This window comes from Mus pahari, chromosome 2 (genome assembly GCF_900095145.1).
Source record: "Mus pahari chromosome 2, PAHARI_EIJ_v1.1, whole genome shotgun sequence".
NCBI classification, from domain to species: domain Eukaryota; kingdom Metazoa; phylum Chordata; class Mammalia; order Rodentia; family Muridae; genus Mus; species Mus pahari.
The window spans coordinates 48283210-48303956 of record NC_034591.1 but is presented as its reverse complement, the minus strand read 5'-3'; the positions used below and the strand labels follow the sequence as shown (position 1 = coordinate 48303956).

At 45.2% G+C, this 20747-nt stretch overlaps 1 protein-coding gene across 1 annotated transcript in view; it reads right to left on the bottom strand.

Moving 5' to 3' along the window:
• Snd1 (staphylococcal nuclease and tudor domain containing 1) overlaps window positions 1-20747 on the bottom strand; it is a 405547-nt gene that overhangs the window by 75293 nt on the left and 309507 nt on the right. The window contains exon 16 of the mRNA XM_021191040.2: window positions 17473-17582. Coding sequence (XP_021046699.1) covers window positions 17473-17582 — 110 coding nt within the window. The remainder of the gene's footprint in view (window positions 1-17472; window positions 17583-20747) is intronic.

Genomic DNA, 20747 nt, shown 5'->3' with positions numbered 1-20747 from the left:
GGAAAATAAATGCATAAAACAAAACAAAAACCAAACAACAAAACCCCAAACCCATGTCCCCACCCCTAAGCTCCAGCAGACCACAGAATGGAACCCCATGCAGCACAGGGGCCTTCTGCTCAGGAGTGGAAGGAAGCCCACTCACTTGATACATCAGATACATCAAAGGCCCGAGCAGCCTGAGAGGGGGGTGGTTCCCAGCTGCCCACGCTGCTTGCAGAGCCCGCGGCACAGAGACACTAGGCCAGACTGCATTGTTTCTCCTCTCTTTGCTAGCTTTTCTTGCCTCTGTGTGTGTGATATCTCTCTAATATTCTGACTAATACTGTGCCTCAGCACCTGGGTCTTAGGGAGAATTAATTACATAGGCTATGGTGAGGGGGTGCGGCGAAACTTCTTGGGTGTTGGCACTGGGGTATAAGTAGTACAGCCTTCAATTTTACTTATTTATTTCATTTAAGGAAATAACTAAACAAAACATCCTGCAAAAAGATGGGGCTGTATCACTGTAGCTAAAAATACCTCCACTGAAGGCGGCCGCTCACCAGCTCCTCAATTAGAGATGCTACAGGGCCCTTTGTGAGCTGTGCAGTGTTGGCAGCTCCACAGGGGCTCTGGGCGGCCGAGGACAATCTCTGAGCAGTGACTTTCTACTGCTAGGTGGAGGGGGACTGGCTAACAGCCACTGAGTCAGCATCTGAGACCTGACTTCCCAAGGTAGCTTCTATACGCCTCTTGACCTAAGTCAAAATGATACACCTGAGAATGACCCCAAGTCATCATTAGGGGTTTTGGCTGTTCTCCACTTTCTTGAGGGTTACATGTGTTCCATACAAAGGAGGCAACGATGCCATCCAGCTTGCCTCAGGAGATTTGGGTGTTGGACAGCAACTTGGAAGTGTGTTTCAGGGATAAGAAACCTAGGTGAAGCCTCTTGGCAGGAAGGGGCTGAGACCAGGCTGCTTTCAGTGCAGGCTGGCACTTGAATTGGGACACTGTGCAGAGGCACAGGGCTTCATAGGTCTTTTTCTGGATTTCTTTTCTTCTTTGTCTAAATGTGTAAAGGTCACTCAGTCCAACAATAGTCACTTTTACTGGGGAAGAACACGGAGGTCAGGGTTGGTAAATGGAACAGTCAGGAGAAGGTAGGCGCAAGCAAAGCCAAGGCTGACTTGGTTTAGCCACTGACTCCTTTCTCTGTTTCTCAGGTGAGGGTGAGGGTGTGTGTGAGCATGTGTATCATGAGTTCAGTATCTGCATATGCCCAGTGGCCACAGTTCTGGACAGCACAGATAAAGAATGCATCGCTTGACTCTGGTTGTCTCATATCCTCTCTTGCTGGCTAGCAGTGGTTTCTGAAACTTCTCTGAGCACAAACTGAAAGCTAATGGGTTCCACAGTTCACTCTCCAGCAAACCTGATGATCCCTTGCAGAAGCTAATAGCTGACCACATGAATCCCCCAGGGCAGTAGGCAACCTAGGTCCTAACCCCACACATCCACGCTTCCATGCTCACAGCTACTCTGACCTTTACGGATTTTGCCCAGTTGCTGTTTTATACTATTTTAATTGATGTTTAATATAGCTTAACTCTGCATGGTGTTCCAAGCCCCTCACCAGGGGGCCGCTCACAGGCAGAGTCACAATTAATAGCAATCCCCAGAAAATTATGCCCTGTATCAAAGTTGTCATTGCACCATATAAATGCTTATTATTACTATTGAATTCTCCAGCCCTGACACCTCCCTGTGTGTACTAGGTAGCAGATAAACCTCTATGTTTGTGCCTTCTCTACTCTACCACACCATCAGGTCTAAATATAGCCTTCGTGTGTATGTTTAGCTCCATTTAGCTCTGCTTTGAAAGGGGGGGGGGAAATCAGCTAATAATGTTTAATTGCTGGAAAATGTGATTTGTTCCTCCCCAACTTTAAAGACAAAAAGAAGATTGAGAAGATGGGGAAGGGAGATCTCAGCATGGAGTGAAAGTCTTCCAGACCCTGACAATGTGCCACAGCCCTCCGGAGGCCTTCTGTGAGGACAGAAGGAGCAGGTCCCTGAACATATGATACATGGGGACAAGGATGGGGCCGTGTCAAACCAGTGTCAGGGACTTTTAAGGACAATCTCGGCTATGCAAGTTGAACTTTTCCCAGTTTCTTAAAGAAAAACCCAAATAAAACAAAATGCTCTCCTCACAAGGAAAATGGCTCCAACTTTAGCCATTAAGCTGTTTCCTTCGGCTGCAGCTGAGTTGAGATTTTGGCCTGAGCAGACAGTAGCAGACAGACACCTGATGTTTTCTCTCTCTGCTTCTGCTCAGGTCCTGTGTGCTCAGACCTGCACTAGGCTGCAGAGTCTCCTACAGACACCAGGGCCTGGTGACTTCTCAGTGGCCCTAGCCCCCGTCCTTGCCTCTCTAAAGTAATGCAATTTGAGGAAAATTCACCTGGTAACCTCCCCCATCTGCTTCCGTCACACCACCCACTCCTCTGGAGACACCACTGTCACATTCTTATGTTAGTTCTTGTACTTTAACTGGATGACTACCGTCTCAGGTACTGTGGATGTGATGGCCCTGTGGAAACTTGAGCTCTCTGTGGGAGAGTGTTCAGGTGGTTAACTTCATGCCTCGGTTTGTCTCTGACAAAATGCTGGCTTGGGCTCCATCTCCTCAGCCATTCCAGCTACAACACCATCTACCTCAGCATTAAAGACTGCACTTGAGTCTTTGGAACTGAATGGCCATACTTATTTCTATTTCTGTTTTTTTCTGCACTCAATGCTTTATGGAAAAATGTAGATTTCTATTCTAAAATTTTCTAGCCAACAAAGGAAAAGTACTATTTTAGTTTGTTTGACATGGAAACGTCTATAATGAGATTGAATTTCCTGTATTATGTTTGCTTTGCCTTCTTCCATCTTTGCCTAAAACTGGAGTTTCTAAAGACCCAGAAATGCTTTCTGTACTCAGACCTCGCAGGCTGAGGCTGCCTTGGCTGCAGGAAGACGAAGGTGTGAGGCTCAAGCCCAAGTGGAACAAGACATGTGCCATCTTCTAGCTGCTGCATCTGCAGGCCACGCCCAGTCCGTAGTCTGCTGCCCACAGCAGAGCTGAGCCACTAGCATTTCCTATCCATGGCAAGCCTTGAACCTTGGTACTGTAGCTGCCAAGATGATGCCAAAGCAGGGGTTACTTTCCAGTTTAGGAGAAAAACATATTAAATGGAAATATAGTCTTCATTTCTTTTTCTTCTAAAGTTGTCAGACAAAGCTCAGGAAGATGATGGGGCTGTCAGGCCCTCCCCCCAATGCGGGACACAAGTTTATTAATGACTCATGGGAAAAGAACAGTCCTCCTGCTGGCAGTGTCAGCTTCACAGAGAGCTGGCTACCTTCTACACATCCCCCATTGGCAGACCACAGGGTTTCCTACCGCAAAAGGGCTATCCAAAATAGTGACCTCAACCCACTAGGTCCAATGGAGGTGGCAGTGCTCTTCTGGCGAAGCCTGGCTGAGTGCTGGGTAACATGAAAGACTGCACCCCTGACAGCAACAAGCAGCCAGCCCTGGGACCACACTGCCATTAACTGCATCCTCAGGTAAGTGGCTAAGCAGGGCTATCCTCTAGGAAGCAACCCAAATAGCACTTCTCCACCACAACTAACCAAAGAAGACATTTCTGAGAAGTGGCCTACTCTGCATGATAGCAGTGAACCTCAACACGGATGGAGAGGTGGAAAGGTGAGCATTATGGGTAAGAAGAAACAACATTCCTATTTTTATATATTTAAAAGAGAGAAGTAGCAGCTGGGTTAGCCAACTTGGCTCTGTAGTCAGTGTGAAAGTCCCTTTGGAGATCCTGGGATTAAAAACCAGTCTTTACCCATGTGAATTGCTATTTGCAACAATGAAGTTTAAAAATGAGCACTTTGTTGTGAAATGGCTTTAGTTGTACATTTAAAATGAGCTCTCTATCACTTTTCCAAAATGACAGAAGGTACAAGCAGTGAAGGTGAACAGCACACATACCTATACATACACTCCTTCCATGTGCACTTCTAGGACTAAGAGAAGCTGGTAAGAACTGCCTCTGTGTTTATCCCTAGGTGGGCACAGAACCCCTTCACCACAAGAACCTTCCTTTATGCCCCAAGCCTCCCTAGATCCAACCCCCACACCTCACATTCTCCAAAGGTGAGTCCAGTTAGGACTGAAAAGCCACAGAAGAAGGCTAAACTTCAGCAAAACTGGAGCCAGTCACTTAAGTCCTGATCTTTTCATTCATCATATTCAATTACATTCTGTAGAAAAGCAGACAATAAAAGACCACCACACACTTTAGGAAAAAGGAGAGGGGGTACTGCTGAGTGACAAAGCAGTGTTCACTAAGTGGTGACAGGTTGCCTGTTTTTCATGGCACAGTATTTGTGGTGAGCTACACACACACACACACACACACACACACACACACACACACACAGTTGCTTCTTTTGTGTCATCTTTTGATTGGGAGAGCCAATCACAGTGGTTCTTTCATTTCCATTAAGGCAGCCCCAAAACCGAAGTAATGCTACTTGCAGATCAGCAACTCAACGGGCGGACAGGTCGGCGGTTGCTCAGTAGGAAATGGATAGCTTATGATAAATGAATTGGTATTGCCTGCCATTTTTCCTTGCCATCACTTTAATCAATAAGGGAAAAGGTGAATTGCTATTGATCTCTTTAACACCCTTGAACGATACTGTACAAATTACAAAAACACAAGCGGGTAGGTAAAGAAATGAAAAGAGGAAGGCCAGAGTACATTAGTCTGGGCAGTGTGAAACGGCTGTATTTTCCTGGAATGAATGACCTTCTAATCACCCAGGTAAGGATGCTTGAGGGCCCTTGTGATGGTGTCATGAAAAGCCTGCCCTCACCCTCCTAACCTCATGGACTAGCATGGAGTACCTCGGAGCCTTCATCCTTTTACATGCTGCTGTGCTTCTTCAGGGCAATGGGCTCCTTAAACAATACAAGTCCCAAGGCCTATGCATTGACAGGACTCCTAAGGTCTCATGAATTTTTGAAGTTGCCATACTTTAGTGGTGTTTAGCTGGGGAATTTCAGCCACTGACTACAATTTTGTATGGAAAAGCAAGAATCCAGAGCTTCAAGGACAATCCCAGGCAAGACCTTATTAACCCATTTCTGGGTTACATGCCAAAGAAACATAAATAGATAGCAGAAATGTGAAACTTATACTCAACAAGAACAAATATCATGGCTCCAGGTTGAAAGACATGACGAAGATCAGAGGTCTTGGTTTAAAATGTTATAGGGTCTTTGCTTAATTTTGAAGGGAACCTGGCCACATTCTGACAGAGAAGAAGACAGATATGCAAATATGGTCTTATCCAGACAACCAGGAAAAAGGAGTATTAGATTCATGGGCATAGCAACTCATAACAGGAAGATAAAATATTCAGTGTCTGCTTTTCATCTTTAGCTCAGAGCTTCATCCAACAAGTTAATTACAAAGGAAGACTATGAGAGCTACTAAGCCTTCTGGATTAGATTGTGCTAAGATATGCTGCTTAGCAGGACCCAAGTATTATCTTGTAGAAAAACAAACATATCACAGATTTGATATCAGAGAAAAGGTCAAATAAATAAATAAAGTTTTACCCAATATCCATAGTTCCAGATCACACCTTTGTTGTGGCCCTATTACTGAGAAGCTGATGAGAAAGAAACCCCCAAAACGAAACACTTTGGCCAGTATTCCCTCTTTGGGCCACACAACACTCTCAGGAATCACCCGGAGTCTAAGTCTCCCCAGCAAACTCCTCACCTTGTCTGAGCACTCCCCTTATTTGGCATTCTTAAGGCAGAACAGAGCTTTAGTACCCCCATTTTGCAGATAGTAAAATCTGGGCAGGCAGTCACTGTACATACACTATGACACAGAATCCAGACTTAAAACTGGTATGTGAATATGGCAGGAGCCCTCAGGATGCTCCTGGCATCTAGCTTAAATGGTTCTCCAGAGACTGAGACGCAGATGAAACTGCCTAACTTTGAAAACTGTGGCCCACAGTTCACCAGTATCCTACCTTTTTTTCTACAAATACCTGAAAGGCTAAACGCAGAGCGAAATTAAATGCAGTTACAAAGCTGCTGATGTTCGGAGAGTGGAAGTGCTGAGATTAGGAGGAGGAAGTACTTAAGTGCACCCCAGGCATTTGGAAATGGCCACGTCTGCAGCCCTGGAAGCTGAGGGTAGGACTCTGGCTCTCTCTGCCAGGCAGACTGAGAACTGGTCGCACATTCAAGAAATGGGGCACAAGGCTGTGAAAGGCACAACAGTAAGAACCAACTAGTCCCTCCTACAAGGCATCCTCCTAATCTGAAAGTGACCCTATTCTAAAATTACTAAGTGGCATGTGGCCAGACCAAAAATCCATATCCAATCAGCAGTAATGGACTGTTGTTGCATTGCCTCACATAAGGTTACAGTGCTGCCATAAAAACCCCAGGTCAGTGGTTTTAGATGGAGCTGGAGAGGTAACAGCACCTTTGTACCTTTTGTGGAAAGTGAAGTGCCAGGGGCTCTGTAGTAGCTGCATCATCGTCCACATCTAGCCAACTTCTTTTTTTACTACTGAAAAGGATTCTATGGTAGCATGAGACCAGAAATGAAGAAAAGAAAAGCACACTCTTAACCTGGGAAGAGGAGGGCACAGGAAAGGGGCTCCCAGTTCACTCTGTAGTCCTGCTTCAGTGACAGCTGTCACTCCTACAGTGATGGCTCCCAACAACGCTCCTTGAGGTTCTTTTCCTGTCCCTTTCTGTCCTGGTTAACACCTAGATCTTCCTTTAGGGCTCCTGCTGGCATTCTGCTCGTTCCAAGTCTTCCAATTTAATACACATCAAGGACAAACATATGGTGACCTTAGGCTGCTGAGACTGTGGTTAGATAAAGGGATGGGGCCAAAGGGAAAGCTTGGCTCCTCCATCTGAGAACAAGGAGACCCAGGCTACTGGAGTCTGGGCCACTCCTAGGGATCACAAGGCCAGGATTCTTACTTACGTAGAGAAAAGCAGGGAGTCCCCACGGTAGTTCAGGCTGTGAGTATACTTATTTCTCAGATACCTATAAAGGGCCTGACTGTCCCCTCTTGTAGTGATGGTTGGCCTTATCAGTTCATAGTCACATCTAGAAAAGCCTTCTTGCAAAGGTCAACACTCTTGGGAAGGCCTTTGTTTTTTCAGTGAAAGTGGCACTGCTTAGAAGGAAGTGGGTTTGAGGTATGGGACAGGAAAAACCAAAGGCAAAATGACTCTGTCTTATCATGCTTAGAAAAAAGACTGGCTGATGCTCAAAGATATTTAAAGGCTAGCAAATGGGTTTTCATCCAAGTGCCAAGTCCATCCAATTGGGAAGACGCTTTTAAAAAAATGTTTGTTTTTTGTTTGTTTGTTTTTCCCTTCAGAGATAGCATATCACTATATAGCCCTTGAGGTCTGAATAAACCATGCTGGTCTCTAACTCAGGGGCTCTACCTACCTCTGCCTATCAAGTGCTGAGATTAGAGATATATGCCACCACACTCAGCTCAACCGGTAGTAACTTTGAAGAACTTGAAAAGGATCAGAGCCCTAGGCCAATGACCAGCCATGGTCTAAGACCATGAGGGTTGGAGGAGTATATTTACATTGCTGACACTAGCTTAGACAGGTTTACGGTTAAGGCAGTGAACTAAACATGAATTTTGTTGATTTTTAACATGAATACTGATCCCAACACATGTACCTATATCAAGCCTACCACCATACTGTGGGTAAAGTGTTCTATCCACATCGAAGTCTGAATTCCAAGTTAGCAAAACCAAGAGAGAATTAGTGTCACTAATAAAATAATGCTGCAAACTGTTGTTGACTATTGACTGTTTACCATTTACTGGGTCCTGAATGAAACATTTACATAGACAGTTCATTTTCATAGTAACCTTATGGAGAAGAGACAGTCTTTATACAACCTAGGCAACTAAGTGTAGCAGGAGTGCCATACTGCACAACACTAGAAGCACTGTAGTACACAGCGAGACTGCCCTGGTTTAGAGCTGAGATAGGAAATGAAAATGAGGACTCAGGTCTGAATCTTCACGTTAATAAGTTTTTTTTCAGTGACTAAGAAAGAAGGAAAAGATGTCCTTAAAATGTAGTGAGGATAAGTTCGAGAACAAGCTGCTCCCTGTGACTATGAAACCCTGTTGTTTGGGACAGGTTCAGAGTAACTCTGCTGTTAATTCTCAACCTTGCTCAGAGTCTTTTTTCATAACAGACCATTGGTCACTTTCATTTTCAAACTCCATTTAAGTTCAGCTGAGCAGAAACTGTCACGGGTGGAGAAGCAAGCAGGAAGTCCATCATCGAGTCACGCTTAGAACACAGAGCTCCCTAGTTCTGGGGAACAGACTTAGGGAGTGGGTGAGAAGGCAGCAGAATTAAGGTCAGCTCATCCACCAGAACACAGGCTAGTGTCCTTGGGGGAGTCACACGTGGAACAGCAGAATGTTAGTGCTACCTGGAGAGCAAATGCAATCGACAATCTGCTTGTCCTCTGCTGGCGGTTCAGGCAGCCTTGCTATTATATATTATGAGCTGTGTTCTAAAAAGGTACCAATTGAATTATGCAATAACAAGAGCTGGGGGAAATTCAGGCAGTGGGTGTGGTTTAGAATGTTTGGGACAAAGAAAATAGGGAGATACTAGGGCTGAAAAGAGTCTAAAAACACCAACATGCCGGGCTGCTGTAGGTGTAGGTGAATGTTGGGGTCCTGCATGAAACTCTTCTGGTAAGTCAGGGGCAGGTCAGTATGAGGTCATCTTTAGTTTTAAGAGAAATATCTGCCTAACTGAAGATAGAGAAATGGAGAACTATTTTCCAAACAGGAGTTCATCAGGGAAGGTAAAGAGTTCAGAAAAAGGTGCTTTGCCTGAGAAACAAAAATTCTTAGCTTCTTTCTTTCAGCTCTTCATTATTATATTAAGAATATTAGCTTCTGCTGACCCTGTTTCAAAAGAGCCCTCACCTTTGACAGCTCCAACAGTGGATATTCAGGATGACTAAAGAGGAAAGGGAAGCCAGAACTGTCTCAGGAGCATCTACTATGCCTCAATTCAAACAAATGGCACCCAGCTCCCCTGGCCCAAGCCTTATTTTCCTCCTGAGAACACTTGCATCTGTTCTGGGCCACAAGCCCTACCTGGCTCCTGGCAGCCCAGGAGAATGAACACACTTGGCAACAGCCGTCTGCCATGGGACTGTTCGTAGAGAACATGTCCTGTCAGAGTGGGCAGCACCAAGTCTGGTGAGGGGCAGAGGCTGTGGCGAGTGTCTGTGAAGGGTTTTTAGGAAGGACCCTGCCAGCACTGATGCTCTCAGAGGCAGCATAGCCTTGCTTCAGGCCTCACTTTAAATGATGTTCAAATGAATCCCGTGGATCATTTTGGTGGAAAGATGCAAGAAGAACTCATGTTTGAGTCTTTCCATCTTTACCCTGGGACTGATCTGGGTCAGGACTACAGAGGAAAGGAGGAGAGCCCCGTGCCAGGATTGTCTTAGCGCTGCCGAGGGTGCTGCTGCTTCTACTTGGGGAGGAAAGTACAATTTCAGGTCCAACCAAGTACTATATTTCTTACTTAATTTTTGATGGAACAACAGTACAAAAAACAGGCTGACCTGGCAGAGAAAAATACAAATGCCTCTCAAAGAAGAATTTCCAAGAGTGGAGCCCAGCTCCTAAGGGACAGGTACAATGCTGCTGAATAAGATTTCCTTTCTGGGGATAGAGTCACACCCCTGAGACCCTCTCCTCCATGTCTCAAAGAGGCCACATCTTTTCTGTTCTATGTCATGCCTGTCCCACCTTCATTGCCAGCAGCAGTGACAGATGTGGACACTATTTCTGGAGGACACTGAGGCCTATCAAACCTACCCTAGATAGCCCCTATGACACACAGGTAATAGGATCTTGGCCAAGCCAATGACAAATTAGCCCCAGCAACTATTTCAGAAGAATGGATGTAATTCTATGCTTGACTGACTATGAAAGTTCTCAGTAGAAGAACAGCAGAGCTGAGCCAGCAGCTCTGCAGAAAGGAACCCTACTGGAGCCAGCACACAGGCTAAGCTTTCTGAGGAAGGCTACTGGAAGCTGCCCTAGGACTTGAAACTGACAGAGGGACCCAGCAGACCAGGGGAAGGAAAAAAAAAAAAAAAAAAAAGAAAAAGAAAAAGAGCATCATGACAGCAGTACTCATTTAAAACTTTGCTGTAACCCCCAGCTCCCTTTGAGACAAGGTCTCACTGTGGAATGTAGGCTGGCCTGGAGCTCAGGGCCACCTTGCCTCTGTCTCCTCAATGGTCCAACTGAAGGTCTGTACCACTACGCCTGGCTTTCTGTCATTTTATGATGCTGTTTTCAGTTAGAGGCTGGGGTGGGGTTTGAGGTCTCTCCTTCCAGGGGTAGAAGTACCTGGGAAGAGCTTGAAGCTCAAGGGTGAAGAGTCAGATAACAGTTGGATATTCACATAGTGTTTACAGCTCATCTTGGATCAGGAATTTATGGGGGCCGAGACTTCAAAATGGTCCCTTGGGCTAACAGTCTAATCAGCAAAAGCAGAAGACAGACACATACAAAGCAAAGAGACAAGAGGCTGTATTAGAGGACACCAGTGGTTTCTTTTAGATAAGTGAAAGTTTTTTTTAAAACATGAAATTTTTCTACAACTCCAAACCATTGTTTAAGTTTGTGTAAGCACCTTGGTTAGAAGACAGGGAAACCCAGAGAGGACAGTCTGGAGTAAGTACACAGGTCGGGTTTATAGGAAGGTTTCAATCAGAAGCCACAGATTCAGTCTCAGAACTCTAACATCTTCCTTCCTTTCCCACTGAGTGTAGAGAGCTTTCCCAGAGAACCATAAATAATAACAGCAGATCTTCTTCCCAGACCCTAAAATGGTGGGGAAATAAATCACTTCCTCTTACAAAAGTGAACATCTCTTGCGTACTGATACAGATGGGGAGCTATGAGCATCATAGGTTTGTTCTGACAAGGTGCAGATATGAGGCAAGTGATGAGATGTGAGGCTGGAGAAGTGGCCAAGGAGATATATAAATTAGAGATGACACTATCCAGAAGCAAGGGCGCCATGTCTTTTTAAATAGATGCATATTCAGAGTCAGACTTGCCTCCTAAGGGAAAGACTATAGAAACAGGAATATGGGTATACATTACCAAATGGAAGGACGTGGCTACATAGAAAGCAAGGTCCAGAAAAGTTAAAACAGCACATGAAGCAAGCAGTCAGATGGTCAAAAGCTGGAGGAACTACACACAAGCAGAGAAAATATCCAGGGAGGCAGGACGCCAGCAAACCCCTCAAGCCCAAGAACAGAATCAGAATAGAATGTTTCACGGAACAGCGTCAGTCAATGGTTGACCTTTGGGAAAAATCCTTTATTTCTAGACACCCTGGAGTTGAAAAACAACAACAAAAAAGATAAGATATGGCGTAAAAAGTAATCCCTTTCTAATAGCAGAATTAGCAATCTTTGAGGGGCAAAGTACTTCACTGGGAGTGCAGACATTTCTGTTTTAGCATCGGTCATAGCACCAGCTAGGAGAGGGCAGGTGTAACGGAGTCTCCTGGACTGTGAGACTGGGAAAGCAATTTTTGCATACATTTGTTGGGAAACATATAGAGATTACACAAAACCCTCAGAACTCTAGCAAACACTATGAACCTAAGGCCCCTTTCCCTAAGCCTTGAGCCCCTTTATATGAAAACAACAGTGAACTGGACAAACTGAACTCTGGAAAGCATCACTGGTATGCATTATACTGTCCTCTCCCAACCCAAAGCTCTTAAGCGCCTGCAGGGGAAGAGAGCTGTTTAAAAAGGCTGCACACACATCCCACTTTCTCTCGGATGGTAGCCAGGATAGCCTAGAAGAAAGGGACTTCTATACACACACACACACACACACACACACACACACACACACACACACATACAGAGAGAAAAAGAAAGAAGAAACACACCTGAGCAGCCCGTTTAATTTTCTAGCATGCAATTACTAGAGGCTCAGTGAGGGTTCCTAGTGGACAATGGCAAACACCAAGTGTGGGAGAGCAGGTTGCACTGGAGCCATTAAGATTAGGTGACCTGCACACTCTTGAATTCGCAGGACTGAACCATCCTCAGCACTTTGTGCTACCCTTCTCCTCCAATGACTTTCCTTGGCAGGGAGTAGGCTGCATGAACAGATGGACCAGGAGGCTGAGAGAACACATTACACAGCGCTGGAGAAGCACTATAGGGTGAAGCCAGAGGGTGCAGAAAAGCCCTGGTTACACCAACCCTCATCCCCCTCTCACACAAGAGGGACTATAACATGCAACCTAAGTGAAGAAGATGGGCCCATTTTTCTTTCTATGCTTTCTTTCCTATGTCTATTCCATTCCTTCTCAGATAGACCTAGTCATCAGGATGGGACCATGTTCCTTCAAACAGGCATTGTTTCCCCTACTTGCAACAGTTGCTTATAATACTTTATAGTCTTTTCCTTTGAAAAAAACTAGGGGTTGGGGGTCAGAGGAAAACTAGGGCTATGTCAGGGTTACTGAAGTTGCAGAATGGGTTCCGGAGGGGAAATCTTCCTTTCTGATGCCAGCAGCAAGAGGGAACTAGGTCAGGGCAGAGTTTTTAGCTGGAGCTGTCCAGCATGGGGGTGTCATTATCCAGGCATCATCAAGGAACAATGTTTGAAGTCTAGAGAGGATAAAGGGGACATCAAAAAACACTGGGAATGATTACCAAGGCCCTGTAGACTCTTCCACCAAAGCTATACCCAAGACAGCCTGAAACTAGGAGAGAGTTAAATTATAAAGGCAGGAGAAGTATGAGCTGCACATCTGCCTGGGGTACACTGCAATACTGCCTCAAGTAAACGTGTGACACTGAGCTTTTATTAATATAGCTCCTTCTTTGTAGGTTCAGGTTTCTCTAATACAGCAACAACCGGAGTGCTGGCATGTAGTGACAGGCTGGTGAGTATATGCTGGCTAGCTGGCCTGGAAGACCATGCCAAAGAGCACAGGTGACTTGTACTCATGACAAAGGCCTCGAATGACTCTCTGATGGCTGGATTACTACATCAATCTTTTGGACAGAAATACCAAGGCAAGGCAGAAAAAAAAAATTCATAGTCTCAGGGCCACATGATAACCGGAGTGTGAAGACCAGAAGTTTGCACTTTTAAGCCGGTTATCTACCCATTAGCTAATGCTATCTCTCATCACTACTTCTGGGAAGATGCTAGCAACAAGTGCAATTCCCTGTCTGGGAAATTACACCAGATCTTCCTGTCCTTGGCAGTGTAGTAGGAGTTGCTTTAAAAAGGCAACTGCATGGTAGGGGTGGGAGGAGAGGATAAAATATGTTATGAAACACATGCTAGCCAATGGGACACAGAACTTACAGCTCACATAAAACAATTTTATGTTGCATGGCTCACAAGCAACCCGGCACCTCAAGGTCAGACAGAGACTTCTCGAAGCTCCACATGGTTACGATGAGCCATTTAACCCAATTTACCATAGTCTATACTACAGGGATTATAAGCAAACTTGACTGGAGCCCATACAATTTCTGACATCCTTACTCAACTCCATTACACTGACTCATGATGTAAAAGCAGTCATAGACAATGCACAAAGAATCTCCATGCATATTTTTCAACAAAACTTTATTTGCAAACAACTGGCAGAGGGCCAGATTTGCACGGCCCTAGCATGCACATTTTGGTCAGGCTGGACTTCCTTGGAGTAAAGGTAAGAATTTAAATCCTCTGAAAGGCTCTTGGCTGCCCTGAGCTTCAGGTCAGAGAATCAGGTAACAACCTGGTATTTGACTTCTAGCTCTTCCTGCCTTAGGGCTGGCAATGCCTCCTGCATGCCAAACCACTGTCCAGGAGCAGGATTACTAAATCCAAGAGAAGCAAGCCAAAAGAGATCAGTGTTTCAGGGGAAACACCAGGGAGCAGACAGGAAAAAGTGGTGTGATGCAAATGCCAAGAGAGACACTTAGGAAGATGAGACCGAATGGCTGCAAATGGCAGTAGGTCTGTGATATATATGGCAGTCGTACTATGTACAAGGCAAACGTGGGAACTATGCCCCTGATACGGGAGACCATCTGAAATGTAGAGAAGCCTCGCCTGCCCCTTGCAGGACTGCCCTACATAGCAATAGGATGGAAAGGCAAGTAGTTTTCTACTCAAAGCAGAGGGAGAGACAGGTATTGGTGTCCTGCTTATCCAAAGCCAGGAAAATAAGTAGTAGTTCTCAGTGTCTGCATCCTGAGAGCCAGCTCCCATCTCTTTCTTGACTGCTTAGCAACAGTGACCATACAGTGACCATGGTACTTTCTCAGTATCTAGATCCTTCTCTGGTCATGTTGCACTTCCTCTTATGGGAATCCAGTAAAAACTTTGAACTGTGAACTGTCTCTCTCCCCTTAGTAATACAGATTTCTAGTATATGGGGAAAGCAGGCTAAGGTAGAGAAATCCTGGGCCCAAATGAAATAACGAGACAAAGGCTTAAAAACTTAGAAGGGAAGGTTGGGGCAGGGCCAAGGGCAGTCAGATATTCAAAATATGTTCGATTAGAGGAACAAACATAAAACCAAAGCTCAACTGCAGCTATTCAAGCAGCAGCATGGCTCCTGAAGGGCCACAGGGCCTAGTTACACAGGGCGCGGGGTCTCGTCCCATACAGTCACATGGTCCTTTTTACAACAATCAGGGGCACCAGCATACGGGACTTCTCTTCCCTACTTCTGTGGAGGTGTGGGAATGTGAGCTTTGTTCTCTAAGATCTATGGAGTAGGAGAAGTTACTACACAGGGGATAGTAAATAAACAACACTCTTGCTAAATGAAAACCTGCTTTGACTCTCTTACCATTCAGAAAACAGTTTTGTCTTGTTTTGTTTTTAAAATCTATTCTATGAAGGGAAATGCCCAGGAGAGTTGGCTACAGCTGACTCTTTTAGTCAACATCTTAAATTATTTGAGGTTTAGGCCATACTCCCATTTCTTCTGGATAATGACCTTTCAAACCAGTTTGACCAAGTAATCATATCAGCTGCTCCGACAGTGCAGAATGTTCATTACAGACAGACCCTAAACAAAGGGCTGTGAAAGGCTAGGCCACTACAATCAAGAAAGACAAACAGCAACTTTGGATTAGACTAAGGTTCTGCAAACACATAAAGAAGAGACATCAAAGAAAGTGGAGAAGAATGCCCATTTTCTGCCAGTAAGTATTAAAAACACACAGATAAGAGTAAGGCCACAATAAACAGGAGGCAGAAAGAATATTTGGCCATAAGTTTGAGCTGCCACCTGGGGGCCAGAAAGAAAAGTAGTCGGGGAAACAAGAGCTGCACAGGAAAGAGAAAGTCACTCTAAGACAGCGGCTCTCAACTTGTGGGTTGAGACCCCTTTGAGGGCTACCTAAGACTATAGGAAAACTCAGATATTTACATTATTATTATTAACAGTAAAAAAAATTACAGTTATGAAGTAGCAACAAAAACAATTTTATGGCTGGGGTCAGCACACCATGAGGAATGGTATTAAAGGGTCGCAGCATTAGGAAGGGTGAGAGGCACTGCTCTAGGAGATGCTGGTAAAAAAGGGGAGTCAGGTGAGACATGTGATATACAGTTCAATGTCTCACACGTGTCCCAAGGGGTTCCTCCCAGATGTAAGCATAAGAAACCAGCAAGGATCTGCTGCTATGCCAGGCTAGTGGCGCATGCCTTTAATCCTAGCACTTGGGAGGCAGAGGCAAGCAGATCTCTTTTGGAATCTAGCCTAGTCTACATAGTGCATTCCAGGACAGCCAGGGCTACACAGTGAGACCCTATCTCAAAACAAACCAAAAAATAAAAGTAAATTAAAAAAAAAAAAAAAAAAAAGAAAAGAGAAAGAAAAGGGATTTCTGCTACTTCTTCTCTGGAGCAGTTTTCCTGCTTTCTCAGTTCCTGTGAGGACAAAGTTGAAAGGTCTGCAAAGGCAGCAGGGAGGTCTGTAATTTTGCTCCTTCCAGCTAATCTTCAGGTGCTGCTAGATAATAGTGTTTGCATTCAAACATTAGTAGAGGATATGGGTGGATGTTGCTATCTTTAAAAGAAAAATTCAAGCTATGTATGTGTATGTGTAGGGGCAGTAAGTGTGTCACTTTCAAGGATAAGTGCATCTTAACAGAGAGCAATGTGCAGCTAATGAGATGACTAAGTCCACACACCCCAGCCACTGGCTGGCCAGCAAAGCAGAAGCAGCTTTACCCAGGTAACTAACTGGAGTTGATATCTGGGACGTGGAACACATACCTCTTCAACAGAGGAGTCAAATTAATTTCTTCTACTAAAACAAGAAGGCCAGTGTTAGGGAAACCCCACGGACAGCAAGAGTACTGCTGAGTTTAAAAAGTAGCGGACTTCTCAGAGCCGGAGTAGCCCAACAGGAGCCTCTAGGGCTAACTTGCTCTTCCACAGCCCCAGTACTGAAGTAATAGATGATGGGAGAAGGAAACAAGATGCTAACGTTCCTATCCCATGTCTGTCCAACTCAGAACGTCTTGAGGCCCTTCCATCTGCTCTCTAGGTTTCTCAAGTGAGCCCTGAGAGAAGGCTTCTGGCCGCACATAAGTGCAGCTGCATGCATACTCTCCAGCTGCAGAGCTGGTAACAGCAGGAAGGAGGAAGGCAGGACAAAGGCAGGCAGGCCCAGTGCTCAGTGAGAGCGAGGCACGGCCCCACTGCTCTTCACTGTGCTCACTGAGCGGGATGAATGGCTGGCGGACTCCTACAAGGAAGATAGATCTATTGATGAAGGCTTGAGTAAAATCAGCAGTAGAAGGGCACCATAGCAGCACAGAGCCTCACTTCTGCCTGCAAGAGTCAGCTCAACAGGCAGATACAGAAATACAATTAAATTAAGTCAGAAAACCCGCTACAGAAAATGCAATTACTCAAAGATACAAATAAATGTTCAAAGAAAATTGGCCCCTGACAGGGTTAGTCAAGCTTCTAAATCCAGCTGGAGGCAGGCAGCTCAGACTAATTCACCAAGGAGGAGGACTGCAAAACTTAAGCTCTCTGTATCGGGGTCCTGGCTGGGCTGGCCTCATGTGCCAGGCTACCGGTGAGAAACAATTTGGGGGTTGCTGACCAGTGATGCAAGGATCAAGGAAATAAGGTGTGGGCTGATGCAGAAACAGCTCCTGGATGTCAGGGCTGGGCAATGGAAGAGGCGATGACTTATCTTTAACATGGCAGGAGACAGTGAGATCCGGGGAGAAGGACTGTGTGCTCCCCCTGCATAAGAAGCTACAAGAAGATGCCCTACCTCTCGCTGCAGCACTAGTTCCTTGGTGAAAAGTGTGGCTTCCTCGCTGAATGGCTCTCCTTCCTGCACCAAGCCTGGAAGATTCCGTGCTCCTCTGGGACATTCAATGCCTGAATGAGGAGAAAAGGAAAATGTGAGGAAGTGTACAGAAACACAGCCCACCCCATCACTCTCACCCTGGGAGGAAGCCTCACTATGCTCCCCCCTGGCCCTTTCAGACCCTCAGCCCCACTGCTTTAGCCACAGCTTATATAACTGGCTTTGGCTTTCCTCCCCAGCAATGTGCCGCTGAAGAACAAGGGCAGCCACCTCCCAGACATTTCCTCCTTACTATTTGACTTTCTGCCAGAATCCCAAGTGTTAATTCAGTGTCACTTGCCTTTTCAAATAAACACCCCCTCTGTCCTTAGGCTGTGCTTTGTATACTATTCCATCAGCTTTCATTCAAAGCAGGAGGCAGAAGAAAACAGAAACCTGACAAAATAGTAGGCGTCTAGAGCCACACACAGTGGCTTCACAGCCTAGTCTACCATTTATTATCCTCATGGCCTAGGCTAAATTACTCAACAAAGGCTCCACTCCTTGTCTATAGAAGACATCTAACACATCTTGTTTTTAAAGGTGCTACATTAGTCCAGGAGAGATTATGTACAGAAGATATTAGAACAATGCTGGCTACTTCAACTATTCCCATCATCTTCATCACCATCATTATCAGTCTTAGCAATTCTCATGTTTTTAAAATCGCAAAATTTTCTTTGACTCCCATAGCAAGCCTGTAAGATTCATGAGCACAGAAACCTATTCTGTTTGTTTCCAATGATGGTACTTAGTACAAAGTGTACGTCCACTCATCACCCTAGACAGCCTTTTCTTTTCTTTGATTCAATCATTTATTTTGGAGATACATTTATTACTAATAGTGGTCATATATGATAGAGCAAAAAGTAAGCTGTTTTTGATGTCGGGCTAAGACATATATATGTCAAAGTAATTCAGACTGCAATGTAATTATGAAGAAATTTGACCCAGGCTACAGACAGGAAAATAAAGCACTGACAATTCCAGAAGCAAAGTGGTGAAAATCCGTGTCCCCATTTCTGACTCTGCTGCTCCTTGGTTCTGTAACACTCTGGGGAATGAACAGAAGTCCCATAACCAACAGGAGAGAGGGTCTGGTCTACATTCTTATGAGTAAAGAAAAGGAACAGGTTCTCAGCAGCTGCAGAACATAGCTTTCCCTCTGAGCCTCTAGGCCTCCCTCCAGTAGAAGAGATTATGCAAAATGAAGCTCTAGGTGGTGGTGGAGGAATACAGCAGCAAAAGAAGGACAGCAGCAGTGGGCAGCTCTAGCCCGCCCACCATTCTTTTCTCACCCTTGCAAGACCGGACAGTTGAAGGCCCTATGCAGGCCATATGGCTGCAAGACCAAGAGGGTTGCCTTCCCTGCATGTGTCTACCGGAGGAGTAGGACTCCATTTTCTAAGAGACAGCAAGAACTTCAGGGGCCAAGAACCTGAGAATAACCCTGAAGGGAGAGATGCGGCTAGAGAGAAATGAAATGAAAGATAGCCCATATTTTTCACAACATCAATAGCCAAAACCACTTTTCATTTTAGATCTGCAAACTAAGCAAGAGGAGAATTGCCAGGGAGAAAAATAAACGATTCTGTTGAACTATTTTGCCACATACCCATAGATAAAGCATTGCTGCAGAGACAAGAATAATGCAAAAAACAAGTTTCTGATCTGTTCCCGAGCCTCATAGAACTGGGGTGGGGTGGGGGCTGCTATATGCAGGGGACCAGACCTGGGGTGGCAAGAATTTTCTTTTTTCTAGAAGGATACCGCAGGTCTCAGATTCTCAATAGTCCTTGTCACATTTTTAGGATTCTGAAATAGCAAGAAGCCGGTCAAGCTGCTAGGGCCTTGGAAACCCTATGAGATCCAGACACCAGATGATAAAGCTGAGGAAACATGACAGCTCAGTGGGCCCAGTGAGCCGAGCAAATCCAGCAGAGTTGCCTCAGAAGAGGTTTCCTTTGGGCCTGTGAAACAAGTCCACTTCCTAGCAGCCAGGCTTCAGCTTACCTAGAAGCAGCAGCCTAATCAGGGTGAAAAATAATACATTTACACCAATGTCTAAGAAACATGGGCCAAGAAAGGAAGAGATCACTCTTGAGCTCATTTCCTTTGAAGAAACCACTTGCCAGGGGATAAGTGAACCCCCTCAGTGGAATACCAAACAGGGAGCAGATGGGAGAAGAAGAACTTGTGACCAGACGGAGGTTCACAGGCAGGCTGAGGTAGAGCATGAAGCCTCTTATCAGAGTGATACCTGCAGTTAAAGGCTAGAGATAGTTCAGGGAAGAAAGACACTTGCTACCAAGCTGGGACTTATAGGGTAATAGGAGAAACTTCTATATACACCGTCCTTTGAATATGTACCCATGTTGTGGTGTATGAATATGTACATGCAGACATGCATGCATGCATGCATATGTATACAGATAAATCAATGTGGAGGTCAGTGGACAACTTGAAGAAATTGGCTGTCTCTACTCAGGCTTGGTGGCAGGTATCGCTACCCACTGAGGTAGCTCAGCAGCCCCATGTATATACTTACATATAACTAAATTTCTACAAACTAGTTAATTTTGATTAGTGTCATTAAATAGTAGTCTATTGTACTGTAGGCTCACTAAAGACAACAACTAAGATGGCTTTGTTACTGGATTGAGGACTTAAGTGGGTCGCAACACACACAGCTTGAGAAACACTGAAAGTGAGATGCAAAGACAAGGCTGGAAGGTGGGCAGACCCTTATGGCCTTGGAGCATCCCAACCGAGGGGTTTATAAGGTTCTAGACTTGCTTTTATGTCCAAAGTAATAAACAAGGAGTGTTCATCTGGTGATGAATAGGACACTGTGCCAATTTTAACCTGCAAGAGTCATAAAGGAAATAGTTGGCTGCTGCAACAATCCAGGTGAACACATTGAACAGGGAGTGGAATCCTCTTCTGTCCAGGGTTCAGGGAGCATGGCAGCCTAGAATACACTGCACCTTGCTTTAAACAAGGTGTGTGCTGCTGGGCTACTATCCTTACTGTGTTACTTTCTCATCAATTAAAAAAAAAAAAGAAAAGAAAAGAGGAGGAGAGAAGAAGAAGAGGAGGAAGAAGGAGGAGGAGGAGGCAGAGGCGGAAGAGGAGAAGGAGAAGGAGGAGAAGAAAGAGAAGGAGGAAGAGGAGGAGGAGGAGGAGGAGGAGGAGGA